At 51.1% G+C, this 14,911-nt stretch overlaps 7 protein-coding genes across 7 annotated transcripts; 2 read left to right on the top strand and 5 right to left on the bottom strand.

Annotated features, from left to right (window-relative positions):
- Positions 1–10: 10 nt before the first annotated feature.
- CC77DRAFT_1059528 (hypothetical protein) lies at positions 11–1,421 on the bottom strand (the record flags this gene model as incomplete). Its single annotated transcript, XM_018528246.1, has 3 exons — positions 11–318; positions 410–773; positions 843–1,421. 3 exons carry the CDS (start codon positions 1,419–1,421, stop codon positions 11–13), a joined length of 1,251 nt encoding a protein of 416 aa, XP_018388064.1.
- Positions 1,422–1,567: 146 nt separating this feature from the next.
- On the bottom strand, positions 1,568–3,187 carry CC77DRAFT_742543 (hypothetical protein). The gene is made up of 4 exons (XM_018533019.1): positions 2,551–3,187; positions 2,123–2,486; positions 2,026–2,036; positions 1,568–1,964 (listed from the first exon to the last, which is right to left on the bottom strand). Exons 1-4 carry the CDS (start codon positions 3,082–3,084, stop codon positions 1,701–1,703), a joined length of 1,173 nt encoding a protein of 390 aa, XP_018388063.1. The 5' UTR covers positions 3,085–3,187; the 3' UTR covers positions 1,568–1,700.
- Positions 3,188–4,785, bottom strand: CC77DRAFT_742520 (arabinosidase). The gene is made up of 2 exons (XM_018533018.1): positions 3,576–4,785; positions 3,188–3,511 (listed from the first exon to the last, which is right to left on the bottom strand). Exons 1-2 carry the CDS (start codon positions 4,381–4,383, stop codon positions 3,291–3,293), a joined length of 1,029 nt encoding a protein of 342 aa, XP_018388062.1. The 5' UTR covers positions 4,384–4,785; the 3' UTR covers positions 3,188–3,290.
- A 1-nt stretch (position 4,786) lies between these two features.
- CC77DRAFT_742519 (DUF572-domain-containing protein) lies at positions 4,787–5,988 on the bottom strand. Its single transcript, XM_018533017.1, has one exon. The coding sequence runs from the start codon at positions 5,858–5,860 to the stop codon at positions 4,997–4,999; it is 864 nt and encodes a 287-aa protein (XP_018388061.1). The 5' UTR covers positions 5,861–5,988; the 3' UTR covers positions 4,787–4,996.
- Positions 5,989–6,116: 128 nt separating this feature from the next.
- On the top strand, positions 6,117–8,363 carry CC77DRAFT_985129 (anaphase-promoting complex subunit Cut9). The gene is made up of 2 exons (XM_018536189.1): positions 6,117–6,318; positions 6,368–8,363. The coding sequence occupies exons 1-2, from the start codon at positions 6,222–6,224 to the stop codon at positions 8,167–8,169; spliced, it is 1,899 nt and encodes a 632-aa protein (XP_018388060.1). The 5' UTR covers positions 6,117–6,221; the 3' UTR covers positions 8,170–8,363.
- A 1,788-nt stretch (positions 8,364–10,151) lies between these two features.
- CC77DRAFT_1059523 (hypothetical protein) lies at positions 10,152–12,484 on the top strand (the record flags this gene model as incomplete). Its single annotated transcript, XM_018528245.1, has 4 exons — positions 10,152–10,263; positions 10,314–10,467; positions 10,529–11,252; positions 11,300–12,484. The coding sequence occupies 4 exons, from the start codon at positions 10,152–10,154 to the stop codon at positions 12,482–12,484; spliced, it is 2,175 nt and encodes a 724-aa protein (XP_018388059.1).
- A 123-nt stretch (positions 12,485–12,607) lies between these two features.
- On the bottom strand, positions 12,608–14,232 carry CC77DRAFT_1087100 (endo-beta-1,4 xylanase; the record flags this gene model as incomplete). Its single annotated transcript, XM_018529447.1, has 4 exons — positions 13,530–14,232; positions 13,223–13,475; positions 13,039–13,166; positions 12,608–12,989 (listed from the first exon to the last, which is right to left on the bottom strand). The coding sequence occupies exons 1-4, from the start codon at positions 13,760–13,762 to the stop codon at positions 12,608–12,610; spliced, it is 996 nt and encodes a 331-aa protein (XP_018388058.1). The 5' UTR covers positions 13,763–14,232.
- Positions 14,233–14,911: the final 679 nt, after the last annotated feature.

Here is a 14,911-nt window from a genome sequence, read left to right as displayed (position 1 = left end):
AATTGCGCGATCATGACTTTATCCAAACCTTATGACTCCTCACGATATTCTTCCCATCGCCGCTTCTTTTGATCACTCTACCTCCATCCGTGTTCGTGAGGGTTTCCATACCAGAGCCCGGGGGCGGTACTAAAACATCCATCGGATCGGGCGGTGCAGTTGGCGGTGGGTTAGGCGCTAGGCCAACAGCGAAAATCATGTTTGATAGCGACGATCCGGTCTTGCGGTAAATGCGAATCCCCTGAACATAGTAGTTACTTCCCAACTGTGACTTGTGTTGAGCAAGAAAATATCCTACTCCTATAGCGTTTGGACTACCTAAAACCAGGCATATTGTCAGCGCCGTTTTGAACTCGAAGCATCAGATACCTCGTTACGTATTGCGAGAATAATTGTAGTGAGAACATACCCATCAAGGCCAAATACTCCTCGGATTCTGGCGTGACAAGAAACCCAGGAGGATTCGGTGGCACTTCATCCAGCCCTTTGTTCTTCAGTATCCTGTCGATAACCTGCTCGGTTTCGCTGTTTATGATGGACATGGATGCAAAAAATCTGATTTTGTTCAGTTTGTCGCCATCTTGAATTCGATTCCAATAGGCCCATGCTATATCTGAACTCGCACGTAGAGCGGGCAACTCATCAAGCGGAACCGGATCATCATCACGTATGCCCCATGTTTCGCGGGCCTCAGCTTGAGGGGAACCCCGGTTGAGGAATAATATGTAGCCATAGCTCGGGTTGATTACCATGGTGCCATGAGCGGCCGTGACCTGAATAGGGAAGAGTGTCAGTTAAGAGCGCGAAGACTGTAGTAGTAGAACTCCCTGGCGTGGGCTTACCCTGTACTTCCGACCATCTTTAGTGTAGTACTGCTCGTTGAGAGGTGGGAGATCTCCATTTTCATCTCTCACGATGTCGCTATTACAATGACTGTATGAGACACAATGGTTTGGCCCGCCATGGAGCGAGTTAGTTATTGGAATACCCAGCGTAGCGAGGTATGGGGCGATCCCGCTAAAGTCGAAGAGATCTGGGTCTTTAAAGTTATCTTTGTAACCCCATTCTGCAAGCTCTTCCCTCATCTCGACATCCCAGAGAGATGCCAAGGGACTCAGGAACCGAGCGGCTTCGGGTGGGTTTTGGGTCATTGCAAAAAGCAGTTTTGCTCCTCGACATTTGCATTGGTACCAAAGCTCATCGTCAGCAGGGTTGAGGTTGTCGTCATCATCGTCGTCGTCACTGTCGTCGTCACTGTCGTCGTCGCTGTCGGGGTCGCTGCCTGGGTCAGACCCTCTTGCGCCTAAGATGAGGTTCTGGTATCCGGGAGAATCGACGCCGACATTGGTAAGATTGAGCAGAATCTCAGTCGCGCCGAGAGCGATGAGACCCATAACGAAGATGATATACGTGAGCTTCATGTTTAGAGTTTGAATGTTTGAATGCCTATAGGTGGGTGTTTCCGTTTCAGAGCAAGGAAGAAAACAGATATAGCGTTCACCGGATGAGCGAGCTATACTAGCGGCCGGAAGTCAAGGTGAAAGACCAAGGTGCTTAGATAGACCCACTCCAAAATCGAGTTCAGTTACTGCGGGATTTGGGATTGAACTGATTCTAAGTGAAGGGGGAAAAGGCGTTGAGATGAGGTGTCAAACAGGCATCTAACGACATCATTCCACCATCTTACCCATGCTTTCGCGTCAAAGCTTTGCCCAAATCTTATGTGTCCTAATGAAATTCTTCCCATCTTTGCTCCTCCTCACTACTTTTGCCTCTTCCGTCGGAGCGCCAGGAGTGTCGTCCGAGTCAGGCATCGGTGGCGTGTGCTTGTCAACGTAGAAGAGTAGACTAGGATAATCGTAAGGATCAAGCTCATCGCCCCTAAAGATCGTGATTTTCCAGATAAAATTGGCGCCACCAAGTTGCCTCTTGTGCTGGAGAAGAAAGTAGCCGGCTCCTAAGCCCTAAATGTGGGTATACGAAGTCAGTGTATGTCTCTTAGGTAGTTCGTGTAGGCGTAATTACATTTGGCGAACCTAAAGAACGTCAAAGTGAGTAGTGTTCTGATAGAGAAGGACTAAAATGGAGGATGAGACTACATAGTAGGTGAAATAAGACGTACCAATAAGTGCAAGAGCAGCTTCAGCTTCAGCCTCTCCGTCCGCTCCCACAATGAGATCTGTTCCAGGCCAACTCTTTGCCTCGTCTATTCCCATCGCTTTCAAAGCCCTTGGTATAATGACTTTCTTAGTCTCGTCGTTCATGATCGTTAGAGACATGATCATTTTGATATTTGGTTCGCCTTCGATCCTGTTCCACCCGCCCCAAGCTAGGTCTGAGCTAGAGCGAAGTTTCGGCAAGTCGTCTTTGTTAATTTGCTCCTGACCCCAGACCGTTTGGGCCGATTTCTCAGGCGAATGGCGGTCGAGGAAGTAAACAATACCGTCTTTCCGGTTTATGCCAAATTTACAACTGGCGCCCGTGGACTGTCATGCTATCAGAATTAGCCTGCTGGATGATTTCGATTCCATGGAGCTACACGCGTCTGACCTTGTAGATCTTTCCGTCCGCCTCGTATCGCTGCTCGGATAGCCGAGGCAGTCCCCCATGCTCGTCCGGAAGAACCGTCGGTCCATAGCCATGCTCGAACAGAAAGCAGTGGTTCGGTCCGCCCTGACCTGCCGGACGTGGGTCAATACCAAGATCAACGAAAGCATCGTCTATATAATAGTCCGTGAAGTCGCATGAGGCGTCGACCAGCGCGTGACCAGATGAGTCGTCGGAATATCCCCATTTTCTTAGTTCAGGCTTTAGGTCGCCGTCCCATGGGCTCTGCGTGTAGGGCCATTGCAGCATCTCTGTTGAATCTTGTTCGTCGAGGGACATGGCTTTGACAAGCGCGGCGCCACGACAATATGCCTTGTGCCATATTGCATCGTGATCTGCGGGATTGACGGTGGCAGTCAAGAATGTTGAGGTTGAGTTGACAATGGTGAGATCTTGATGTAGGTCCGGTCCAGGCGCAATTCTACTCGCCACAGAGGCGATGAGGATAGCAAGACGACAGTAGAAAAAGAGCTTCATACTCAGCTATTAGTCTAAGTCGTGGATTTCGAAGGAAACGAACAAGTTGAATTAAATCCAGGGGAATTTGCTAAACCCCGACGACCTATAAGAGCAAGGGCAAAGCGAGCGCCATGACGCAATACAACAAACGGAGCGATCGTTCCCATCACGAAGTGAATACACGGATCCATGTAGAATCTCGACCTAGTGCGGCCCTTATTGTCTTACACACTCCACTTCTTCTTCAAGGCCGCGACCTGAGTCGCGTTGACGCCTAGTACACTCCCGTGCCTCAAATTCTGAGGCCAGGCACTCCGGTCACTCGCTGTCCATTTTCCACCCTTCACGTCAGAACTTTCGTAAGGTCTGTATCCGTCTGCTCCATAGAAGTCAAGCAACAAATGCGCCTTGCCAGCAACTTGATTATCCCAGTAAGGCGCAGGACCTAAAGTTTGGTATACGAGGTCAGTATGTGTCTCACATTCAGTTCGTATAGGGACATGACTAACCCTCTACACCAGAAGCGATGATAGCGTTAGCACCTGCAGGTCTAGACCAGGTACCAAACAGCCCATTAGTAGAGATTTCTGTGAAAACAGTCTTTGCACTTTCATCCTTCAAGAAGCGCGCGTATGCATTGTTTCCCAGGGCCAGAAATTCCTGGTCAATAATATTGGTAGGTGATCGGTTGATGTAGTCCTGGGGCGCACTGAAAGTCTTGAAGTCTTTGGTGTACGCGTAACGGATTCGAATCGATGAAGGCGCACCCGTATGTTGCGGGTCGGAAGTAGGGTAGAATTTGCTAGCCCAGTGAACGAAGTATTGGCCCTTGGCTTCGTCCCAGATTGCACTGGGTGCCCACACCATACCTGCTGTAGAGTCTTCAACGGTGACAAGACGTTCATTGGTCCATGTTACAAGATCGGTAGACTCCCAAACGAAGATTCCACGAGAGCCTGTACGTTGAGATGCATCCCATGTTGTCTTGCCAATATCAAGGTCTGTGCCAATGATGTACCATTTCTTGCCAGCTTCGGCTGCTCCACCAGATATGATAGCTGGATCACGAACGCCCTGAGTACCTTTCGTAGGAATTATAACAGGTTGGCCCTTGTTCATGGCAATCATGGAGTTTGCATTGTTGCCATTGGAAAGGTAGAAGTAGACAGAGGGCTTGTCACCAAGGAAGAAGACGCCAAGGTAGTTCGTGAGGGAAGAATCGGCACGTGGCGCTATGCCGTACCTTGCGAAGTCGAGAGTCTGAGATGGAAGAGCGAGGACGCTAGGGAGCAGGGTGCACAGAGTGAGAAGACGCATCGTGAGGGAAGTTTCGTGAGTTCGGAAGTGACGAGTGAAAAAAAAGGCTGTAGCGACAGTTTATAGAACTCTTGGGACATGTGCCCGTCTAGCTTTGCCACGCAGTCCGTGTAAAGTACCATGTCCCGAGCATCCCGCAACGGCTGTCCCTCCCAAGAGGGCAAGGTACCCAGGCCTCGGTGGATTTAGAAACATCAAGTCAGGAAATCGAACACATGTGCGGGGAAAATCCGGCATTACTTCAATAAACCCCGGTTTGGCAAGAGGGTGTGGGGTTAGATTAGAGTTGTATACGAAGGATGTGGCATTTCTCCGGCGCTACCAGTTTCCAAGACGCTACGTGAGCAGCCTCGGCAGTTCGGACAAATGCAGTGCCATAACAATGTTGCGATTAACTATAATAATAAGCTCGTGAAACTTTCGTGGTTGGCTACCGATGCGACTAACCATGTTCTGGGGTACATGAGATCCTAGCAGCTTTCCGCGTGACCGGTTAGTATTACAACACTGCGCCCAAACGTCATAGTATGGGATGCAGCGCAGCACGGCGTTGTGGTTTGTATGCCGCGATTGCTATTGTGAGAATGTGTGAGATAGTCATTCCAGGCGTGGCTCAGTCATCATCGCTGTCGTAACCAGCTACAAGCATGGTGGATAGTTTTGAGGGTGGCGCAGCAGCTTTCGTCTGGGGCGCAGGAGCCGATGCAGGCGTCTTCTTCTTGATGCCTAATGCGGCGCTGAAGTCTTTCTTTTCCTTTGGCTTCTTGGTGAAGGTTGTGACCACAGGTACTTCGACAGGTGCATCGAACATATCTTCATCGATTGTCTCCTCGCCGATATCAGGCATGCTCCGGTTTGAGAAGGCTTGTCGTGCAGCCTCTGCATCTTCTTCCTCTTGCTTCTTCCGTCGCTCGTCGGCCGCATCGGGCGGGACATCGGTTCCTTTGCCTTCGCGGTCTGCCTTCTCCAGTCTAGCGTTTCTCGACCGGATCTCGTCTAGAGCATCTGCGATGGCCATCTCTGTCTTCGCATCGTGGACTTTTGATTCGAGTTCCTTCATCGCATCGCGCTCCGCTTCCTCTCTCTCTATGCGATCTAAGCGCTCTTCTTCGGTCTCTTCGTTTAGCTTGGCCTCCCTCCATGGCTCGAAGTTTCTCTTTGCGCCACGCTCGCATTCGTAGTCCATGTTCTTGGGGTCGGTCTTGAAGGTGATCTCGCCGGAGCATCGCGTGCATCGGATGTAGAAGCGGAATATGGCGATGTTGTAGTACTTTTCATCCGTCGTCTCTTTGCGCGCGTTGAACTTGCGCCCTTTGTAGATGAACTCGCCGCAGTGGGTGCACTTCATGGAGAAAGGGGCCATGAGACGGACCGTCATCAGCTTGGGACCGGCATTCTTGGGACCGCGTTGACGCGTGATCTTCGAGGGGTCGAAGTCTGGTGGGTAGTACTTGGTGAGCACTTTTCGTTCAGACATGGCGGCGGATTATGCGAAGTCGACGTTGATCGGGAATTCGGGATAGTAGTTTTGGGATCCAGAGGCGTTTTGTGTTGTGTGAACGAAGACGTCGCGTGATGCGGTCGCGATGTGGTAGCGGATGCTGAGTGTCGGAGATCACGTCTAGGTGAGAGCGACCTTGGAGCGGAACTTTTGGCTGACTAAGGCGGCCCGCTGCTGCAGGAACCCCGCAAACATGTGCTCTCGCGTCAGGTAGGCGCGACCCTGGCACCATCACCGCGCCGCCGCCTACTGCAACCTCGACTGGAGACACGTTTTTTTCTTTGGAGAAACCTGCTGACCTGCCTAGACAGACTCTGTCCGATGCAATAGCAAAATTATGGAGAAATATCTTCGTGAGTGGCGCCAAGAAGCCCTCAACCGCTGCCAGTACGACACAGCCATCTTCGTCGCAGACAAACTGCTGGCCTTGACAGGTATGAAGACCGCATCTATGGATTAGCGCACACTGACGGGATATCGTAGATGACGACCAAGATGCATTCTGGCTAGCCCAGGTACACTTCACCACCGGCAACTACAACAGGACGCAATCACTCCTGGCACGCGGAAACCTCGTCGAACGCACACCACAATGTCGATATCTCGCCGCGCATTGCTCCCTAAAGCTGGGCAAATTGGAAGAGGCTCTGAGCATACTGGGCGACAAGAACCCGACTCATCTCATCTCAGCGCCAGGCAACACGCGTACCAAACTGCGGCATGTCGATGTCAACACACGGGCAGGCGCAAGACAGAACAAGAACGGCTCGCGCAACGAGCGCTTACCCACCAGCGAGGAGCGTGATCGGGAGGATGTTAACAACATCAAGTCGGAAGCAGGCATGTGCTATCTGAGAGGCGTATGCTATGCAAAGCAGAATTCCTTCGATCGGGCCAAGGAGTGCTACAAGACAGCGGTGCAGATTGACGTGCAATGCTTCGAGGCCTTCGATGCGCTCATGTCCAACTCACTCATGGCGCCCGAGGAGGAGTGGAAGTTCTTGGAGTCGCTCAACTTCGACACCATCAACGTCACCAACAACCCTTCGCTATCGCAAGAGGCGGCTTCGTTCACCAAGACACTCTACACCACGCGATTGTCCAAATACACCAGACCAGAGGAGTTTGCCAACGCGACCGAGACACTCACAACCCACTACAATCTTGGCGAGAATCCAGATATCGTCCTCTCCAAAGCCGACCTCATGTTCACCCTCTGCCGCTTCCGTGATACCCTTGCCCTTACATCAGCCGTCCTCGCCAATGACAAGTACAATTTCAACATCATGCCTATACACATAGCGTCCTTGCATGAGCTCGGGGAAAAAAACACTCTGTTCCTGCTTGCGCACGAACTCGCGGACACGAACCCCTCAGAACCATGCGCTTGGTTCGCTGTCGGTACCTACTATCTCGCCATCGGTCGCATAGCTGAAGCACGCCGCTACTTCTCCAAGTCCTCAATGATGGATCCGCATTTTGGCCCTGCCTGGATAGGTTTCGCGCATACTTTTGCCGCAGAAGGAGAGCATGATCAAGCCATCTCTGCCTACTCTACCGCCGCACGCCTCTTTCAGGGCTCGCACCTCCCACAGCTTTTCCTCGGTATGCAGAACCTTCAGTTGAACAATCTCAGCCTGTCACGAGAATACTTGAAGACGTCATATGATCTGTGCGAGAACGATCCGTGTCTTCTTAACGAGATGGGCGTTGTCTACTTCCACGAAGGACAGCTGCTAGACGCTATACAATTCTTTCGCCGTGCACTGGCCTTCTCGGAACAAAATGAAGCAGATCCGGATGCTTGGATTCCCACACGGATAAACCTTGCCCACGCACTTCGAAAATGTGATCAGTTTAACGAAGCACTTGCGACATTTGACGAGGTTCTTCGCCACGGCAACAAGGACCCTAGCGTCTTCACCGCGAAAGCACTAGTGCTCCTGAACCTTCATCGAAATTGGGATGCCATCGTTACCTTACACGAAGCCCTCGCCGTCTCACCCCAGGACCCTATGGCTACCGATCTCCTCAATCGCGCGCTGGAGATGAACGAGTCAGAAAGTGGGCTCCTCGAATCTGGACGGGCTGATATGGCCGAGGGTGCGGACGAAGACGAAGAGATTGAAGAGTTAGAACGAAGAATGAATGGCAAGCTGCGTGAGATTGAACAGAATCGCAGTGCGGGCAGGCGAGGTCGTAGGAGACGGCATGCACAAGGCGTAGCAGACGAAGACCTTAGCGCTTTTGGGGAGAGTATGGTGGTCGACTCGGATGAAGGCTAGTACTTGCTGGCTTCTTTTTGGATATACAAGCAACAGCCATGGATTTGGATATCCCTCATAGGCAAAAAGGCAAGGTACTGCGAAACTATAGGATCACGGTCAGGCGTCACATGGGCTTTGGATCATGGCATAGCGTGGAGTGAGCGGAGTCTGTAAACATCTTTTTCTGCATAACCGATACCATATCACAAGCGTTTGTTCTTCAAATGCACTTCATTCTTGCAATTCTGCAATGACTCCTTGTGCCTATTTGCGCTAATGTCTTGACCCATTTCTCGCAAAAGCCCCCCCACTCGTGCTCGTGATGAAACCATCGTGCTTACATCGACTACGAAGAGGTTGGACGCACCCCTGGAGTTATTCTTGTATATGGAATCTAATCCGAATTACGAAGTGACTAGATCTGGTTACTCCATTTCCTGAGTCATCAAAGTCACCGTTGACTGTTTCGGTGGATATAGCTGGGTTTCTACTTGACATCACCTTGTCGGTAATCTTCTCGTCCTGATCAGGCTGTCGACGTTTGGCGTCAGGTGGGAGAGACTTCCAGCGGGTCGCTTGCGTATGACTACTGTCTACTGATTGTCGCGAAGGTCAGAAATGGTACCGAATCTGGCTACGGTCAGCGGATCAACAAATGTAGATCAAAGGAATCTAGCTATTGACTCACATCCTTGAATGATAACAAGCATAGCTCAACTCGGTCCTTCAGAGGGTGATTTTCTCTCCGTACGGAAATACCAGGACAAATCTTGCGATAAAGTCAGTCCATTAACAGAGGTAAAGGTAGCGCTGCTTGATTCGCACCTTTGGCGTATCCCCATCTTTGTATTACTGTCTCAATCCCTTTCCTTGTAGTTTTCCTTGCGATTTCCCTGCTCTTTCCCCTCTCCAGTAGAGTATCATAATCGGTGTGCATATGACGTACATGCGCAATGACAGCAAGCAAGACTTTCCGCGATAACGGTAGTGAACTTGTTCGACCGACTCTCCCAGAATGCTTCTTGAAGCCGTGCCTAAGTACCGTTTCCTTGGCCGCTGCAGGTATCTTTGGAAACTGAACGTCTACTTCGGCAGCTGCTTTGGCGATATCAGTAGCATCGCGTTGCGCTGTTGTAGCGCGGCGAGTAGACAGCGTTTGTTTTGCTTGAGTGTGAACCTTGTGCAGGACACTCAGAGGGACACGAATCCCGATCGTCTTGTTCTTATCTACAACAATGTATAATTTCCGGCCCTTTTCATGAGTAAGCTTGCGGCAGTGGAGCGTCTTGTACCGGTCGCCCTTTGGAAGATAGCCATATTCCTTTGGCATCGGTGTTTTTGGTGTCACCTCAATCTCTTGACGCATGGCTACATAGAGCGGGTTCAACACTTGTGTAACTTGCTGGCGCCTGGGTCGTCAAATAATGCAAGTCTGATTCTATTGCCTACTCTTTGTCGTCTAGCGCGCTCAAGCGAGATAAGTGCAAACAAAGGGGGCTCTGAAGCATTGTTGATGAGGAAGCGCGTCGAGACGCGTCGACTCGTGGATCGACAAAGGATCTGCGTCATCGACATCAGGCGCTAGTCCAGAACAAGCGCACACATGTGACAGCGCGCCCAAGTGTCTAGTAAACGTCCAACGACATTCTCACGTCCGAGACCTTATAATCCCATCTATCTTAGTCCCGTCGTGCGGAGGTATTCCTCTGTTTCACTTCCCGCGCGTCAACACGTAATTGAAGATGATGATCGCTACTCCCCCGCGGTCCGGATCAATCGGCACCCAAGTGCTAAGTTTGGCACTCAGGAGCGTTGGTCCCACCTGCGGTCGCCAATGCGCGGCACAGCTGAAGCTTACCCGACTCCACAGCAGCCACGAACAGGCACCATGACGACGCTTCAGTGGCACCTATAAAACCTCCAGCCACACTTATGGACCCCTACTTTTCGCAGTCTCGACCTCCATCCTTGCTTTTGGATTGTCCTAAGCCGTTCTGGTCATGCAAATCAAACCCTTGAAGAGATCGGATACGACACTCAGCGACGATACTGAGCTTGCGAACATCACATACAACGACAAGTATGTTGTCGTGTATGACTTTGGGAGCGTCGGTATGTTCTGTGTGATCACACCCATGAGGCGGCTGGCTGACAACCGCTAGATGCCGATGTCGCCATTGCGGAGTGCAAGACGTTGTTGCATGATCTAGAGGCTGCAGGCCTCAATACTGAGGTACGCCCGGGCTATGACCAAACATTGCTGGTATTTGTGCAAGCGCCTAGAGACCTGCTTGGCAACACCGTTTACAAGTCCCGGTACGTGGAGCTGTCCATGGACTATTTGCCCCAGCACAAAGCTTACTGGTAATCTTTACAGAGTCAAAGACTGGCTGTATGCTATCACCAAGAATCATCCTGGCGGTACTGCAAAGACTGTAGTCAGCGCAGCTTTCGAAGCCGAGGACCTGCTGTCAATGTATCACCTCGTCAACTGGCGCAAGGAGCTTGGAGGAGCAGGTATCACTCCAGGATTTCCTCCATGGGAAAATGTGACTTCCATCTTCCCATTACACAACCAAGGTGCGAACCGCGCATTGCTGGCGCATTTGAGCACACGTGTGTTCTTGGAACCAGCAGACCTAGATCGTATCCGTGATCTGTGGGGCGCCAAAGTTGCCTTCTACTTCGCCTTCATTCAGACTTACTTCCGTTCTTTGGCATTTCCGTGTGCTGCTGGCATATTTGCTTGGGCATTCCTACCAAAATACTCTCTCCTCTTTGCACTGCTCATTGGTGTCTGGTGCACAGTGTTCTTGGAGTATTGGAAGATTAAGCAAACCGACCTTGCTATTCGATGGAACACACGAGGAGTAGGTGATCTCAAGGTGAACCGCCCACAATTCCGTTACGAGCAAGAGATTATCGATTCAGCCGGGAGGATACGACATGTATTTCCCAGGTGGAAGAGGATTGTGCGGCAGCTCGTCGTCGTACCATTCGTCCTCATTAGTGCTTTGTTCCTTGGAGTTCTTATCGCTTTTGTCTTCACTATTGAGACATTCATCGGCGAGGCATACGAAGGTCCCTACAAATTCTATTTGGTAAGTACACTGCCGAACGTTGCTGAATAAACCTAATTGCGATCTAGGAATACTTGCCTACTGTTCTTCTCGCCGTCTTCTTACCATATGCGACAAACTTCCTGGAAGACATTGCTACTGCATTGACAGAATACGAGAACCATCGAACAGCTGATCATTACGAAATGTCGCTGACACAGAAGATTTTTGTGCTCAACTCGATCACAAATTACCTGCCAATACTTCTCACGGCATTCGTCTACGTACCTTTCAGCGGAAAAGTTGTACCGTTATTGCAGAACGTTATCGATGCGACACTAGGCGCGCAAAACAGGTCGAAGACAGTATTCAAAGCTGATCCTGACCGGCTGCGCAATGAAGTCATAGCACTCACCGTTACTGGACAGGTGTCAGGCGCAATAGAGGAACTTGCGCTGCCCTGGTTGAAGACGCAATTAAAGCAATGGTGGCGCGACCGACAAGCTAAAAGAGCGCATAACCGGAGCAGCGACTCATACGTAGGACCAATGGAAGAAGATCCTGCGGAGTCTCGTTTTCTGCGCCGCACAAGGAGGCAAGCGTTAAGGCCACCATACAATGTACAGGAAGACATTGCAGAGATGGTCATCCAGTTCGGTTACCTCGCACTCTTTAGCCCCGTGTGGCCTCTGGTACCAATTGGCTTTTTTATCAACAACTGGATCGAGTTACGGTCCGACTTTCTGAAGATCTGCGTTGAACATCAGCGTCCTCATGCGACACGTAGCGACGGCATCGGACCATGGGTAGCTAGTCTAGAGTCGTTGACATGGCTGGGCAGTATTAGCAGTGCTGCTATCGTTCACATGTTCGGTACCCAGCGATTCCTTGGCGAGTATCTTGGCTTGAGTACATGGGCTAGTCTACCGGTCACCATCCTTATTTCAGAGCATATCTTTATGGGTTTTAGAGCTGCTGTACGATTCGCGTTATCCAGGATCGGCTCTGAGCAAACACGGAAGGAGAGAGCTGAACGGTATGCGAGGAGAAAGAAGCACCTGGATGAGCTTGAGGCAACCGCAGAGAAGAAGTCACATCTTGATGTAACTGAGCGGGAGAGGCGAAAGAGTGTTCGCATCAACGCAGCCGACATCTTCTGGACCAAGCAGGCGGACACGGGTGCAAGCGCGGACGCCGGCGTTAGTATCATCAAGGCGTTGAAGACCGCGCAGCAGGAGAGCATCCTCACTGGGCGAGAAAACAAGATGGACTGAAGTGCAGCGTCAGGATAGGTAGACAAAGAGCTTTTTCATTCTCTCCGTGTATGTACAAATTCCCCAACCACCAACCAAAAAGATATATACAGAATTTCACACCATCGATGGCGCGCGACAGGCTTACTTCAGAGCAGCAAGAACAGTGTTGTAAGCAGTCTTGGCGTTGTAGTTGGAGTCGAACAGAAGCGGGTTGCCCTGAGGCCTCCAGGAGTCGGAGTCGCGGACACCCCAGACGGTGATACCAACACAGTTGCTCTGGTTCAAGCAAGCCTTGACAACGTTGGTCCAGTCGGATTGCTGGGCGTTCTGGATGTCGACCTCGGTGAGCGCACACTCGGGAGCTGCTCCGCAAAGCGCGGCCATGGCAGCTGGGGCGTTGGCACCCTGGCCAGATTGCAAGTGACCTTGGGAACCGATACCATCGATAGGGATGCCGGCAGCGATCCACTTCTTGACGTTCCTGACCATGGCCTGGGTCTTCGCGTAGGAAGCTTGGTCCAGGCTGAGCATTTGTTAGTATAATAACATTCCGCATAAGAAGTTGTGCTTACTTGTAGTCGTTAATGTAACGCTTCGCAGACGGGTCCGCAGCCTTGGCAGCCTCGAATGCAATACGAACAAAGTCCTCACCAAGGACGTTGTAGAAGACGCTGGCACGGAAGTTGCCGTTCTCCTCGAACTGATGGATAGTCAGTACCTGTGCTGCGTGTATCCTCCCCGCGAGTATGTACGTACCATCTCGTTGATGACATCCCAGGCGTAGACCTGACCCTTGTAGCGGCCCATCAAAGAGCTGATGTGGTTCTGCATGACAGTGGTCAAGGTGGCCTTGTCCCTGATGGACGAAACCCAGCTGGGCAGCTGCGAGTGCCACACGGTGGTGTGACCGCGGAGGAGCTTGCCGTTGTCCTTTGCGAACTTGGCGGTCTGGTCGGCAGTGCCGAAGTTGAACGAACCACGCGAGGGCTCAGTGGCATCCCACTTCATGCTACCCAACAGTCAGCTCTGCATACTTTTTGCTTCGAGGCTTCACGAGACTCACGAGTTCTCGGGTGTGATTTGACCGAAGTTCGCCTTGATGATGGCACCGTTCTTTCCACTGTTGAAGCGGCCTGGGTCGGAGCAGGTACCGAAGTACTTCCTGCCCTTTGCCTTCATTGCAGCATCGATGCTCTGAGCAGCCTGGCGCTCATCGAGGAAGGCTTCGGGCTCAGCGAAAGGCGCAGCCGAAACCAGCGCGGTGGCGGACAAGATGGTGATGAGAGAAAGCTTCATGGTGAATTCGAGTTATCGAGACTGTTACTTGACTTGGAGACTGTAGAGAACGTTGGTGGCCAGATACCTCAATATTTTGTCAAGCCTCAGCCTACTTATACCAAATTCCCAATTCCCTCGGCCCTATCCAGATATTACAGACAAGATTAGCGATGTCTCCACCCTCCCTCTCATTACGAACAATATCCATATACCATACCGACCTCGGTTCCTCCTGCGCATCCACCGCCACCAGTATGGGGAAGAGTGCATTAGCTCCAGGACAATTACCCACACGCAGCAAGCTGCGGGAGATTAATCTAATGCGCCACGGTGTATGCAGGTGGTCGATCAGCCTTTACCCAAAGCGCACCCTTTGCCTCCCCAATGCAGTATAAACGACGAAACAAAGCTGTTTCACATTAATCTAAATGAAGCTTCCGGCGCCGGTTCTTGTCATCCTTAGCACCGTCCTAATGTTCTTTACAGCCAGCTTGGCACCTTTAATCGCGGTTAAATGCAATGTGCCACAACAACCGATCCCTGCATACACGCTAGGGAGTTGCGTCACGGGAACGTGGTTCTAATCCTTTGGGATCTGATATGAGTCTTGGGGGCGTATTGCCGGTGCCAAAAGGTGTTCACTGAGGATTTGAGTGCCTCTATTCGTGGAGAATACAGATTGATGAACGTGGGGCGGTAAGCGATTACGCGCCGTTAGGGGCACTTCATCCGCTGTGGAGTCAGGTATGGGGAGCATATCCGGGGAAGGACTAGATTGGGTTGTGCCTTCTATCCGGGGAAGACAGGCTCTCAAGGGCTTGGTGTTGCGCTGACCTGGTACGTTCGTCGTCGTTCATCACATGCAATCACGTTCATAACAGCCTCGAGTAGCATACCATGTCAGTCATCTGCATGCTTTTGTTGTGAGGTGTGGTCTAAAGGTGGCAAGATATTTGTTCTTACATGTGTAATGAGCCTCGGTCATTTGAGGAAAAAAGCATCTTCATATTACACTACATCACGGCCAACAGCTTAAAGATGAATAGCCTCTCCGAGCTATAACTTCGAGAAAGATATGGGCCGGCTGATTAGAAGGCAAACAATACTCCCGGATGTGTTCGTCCCATGTTGTTCCTATTCTCCCTGTCCCTTTATCACCTTGCATAC

The sequence above is a fragment of the Alternaria alternata genome (genome assembly GCF_001642055.1).
Source record: "Alternaria alternata strain SRC1lrK2f unplaced genomic scaffold CC77scaffold_6, whole genome shotgun sequence".
NCBI classification, from domain to species: domain Eukaryota; kingdom Fungi; phylum Ascomycota; class Dothideomycetes; order Pleosporales; family Pleosporaceae; genus Alternaria; species Alternaria alternata.
This window is presented reverse-complemented; position numbering and strand designations above follow the sequence as displayed.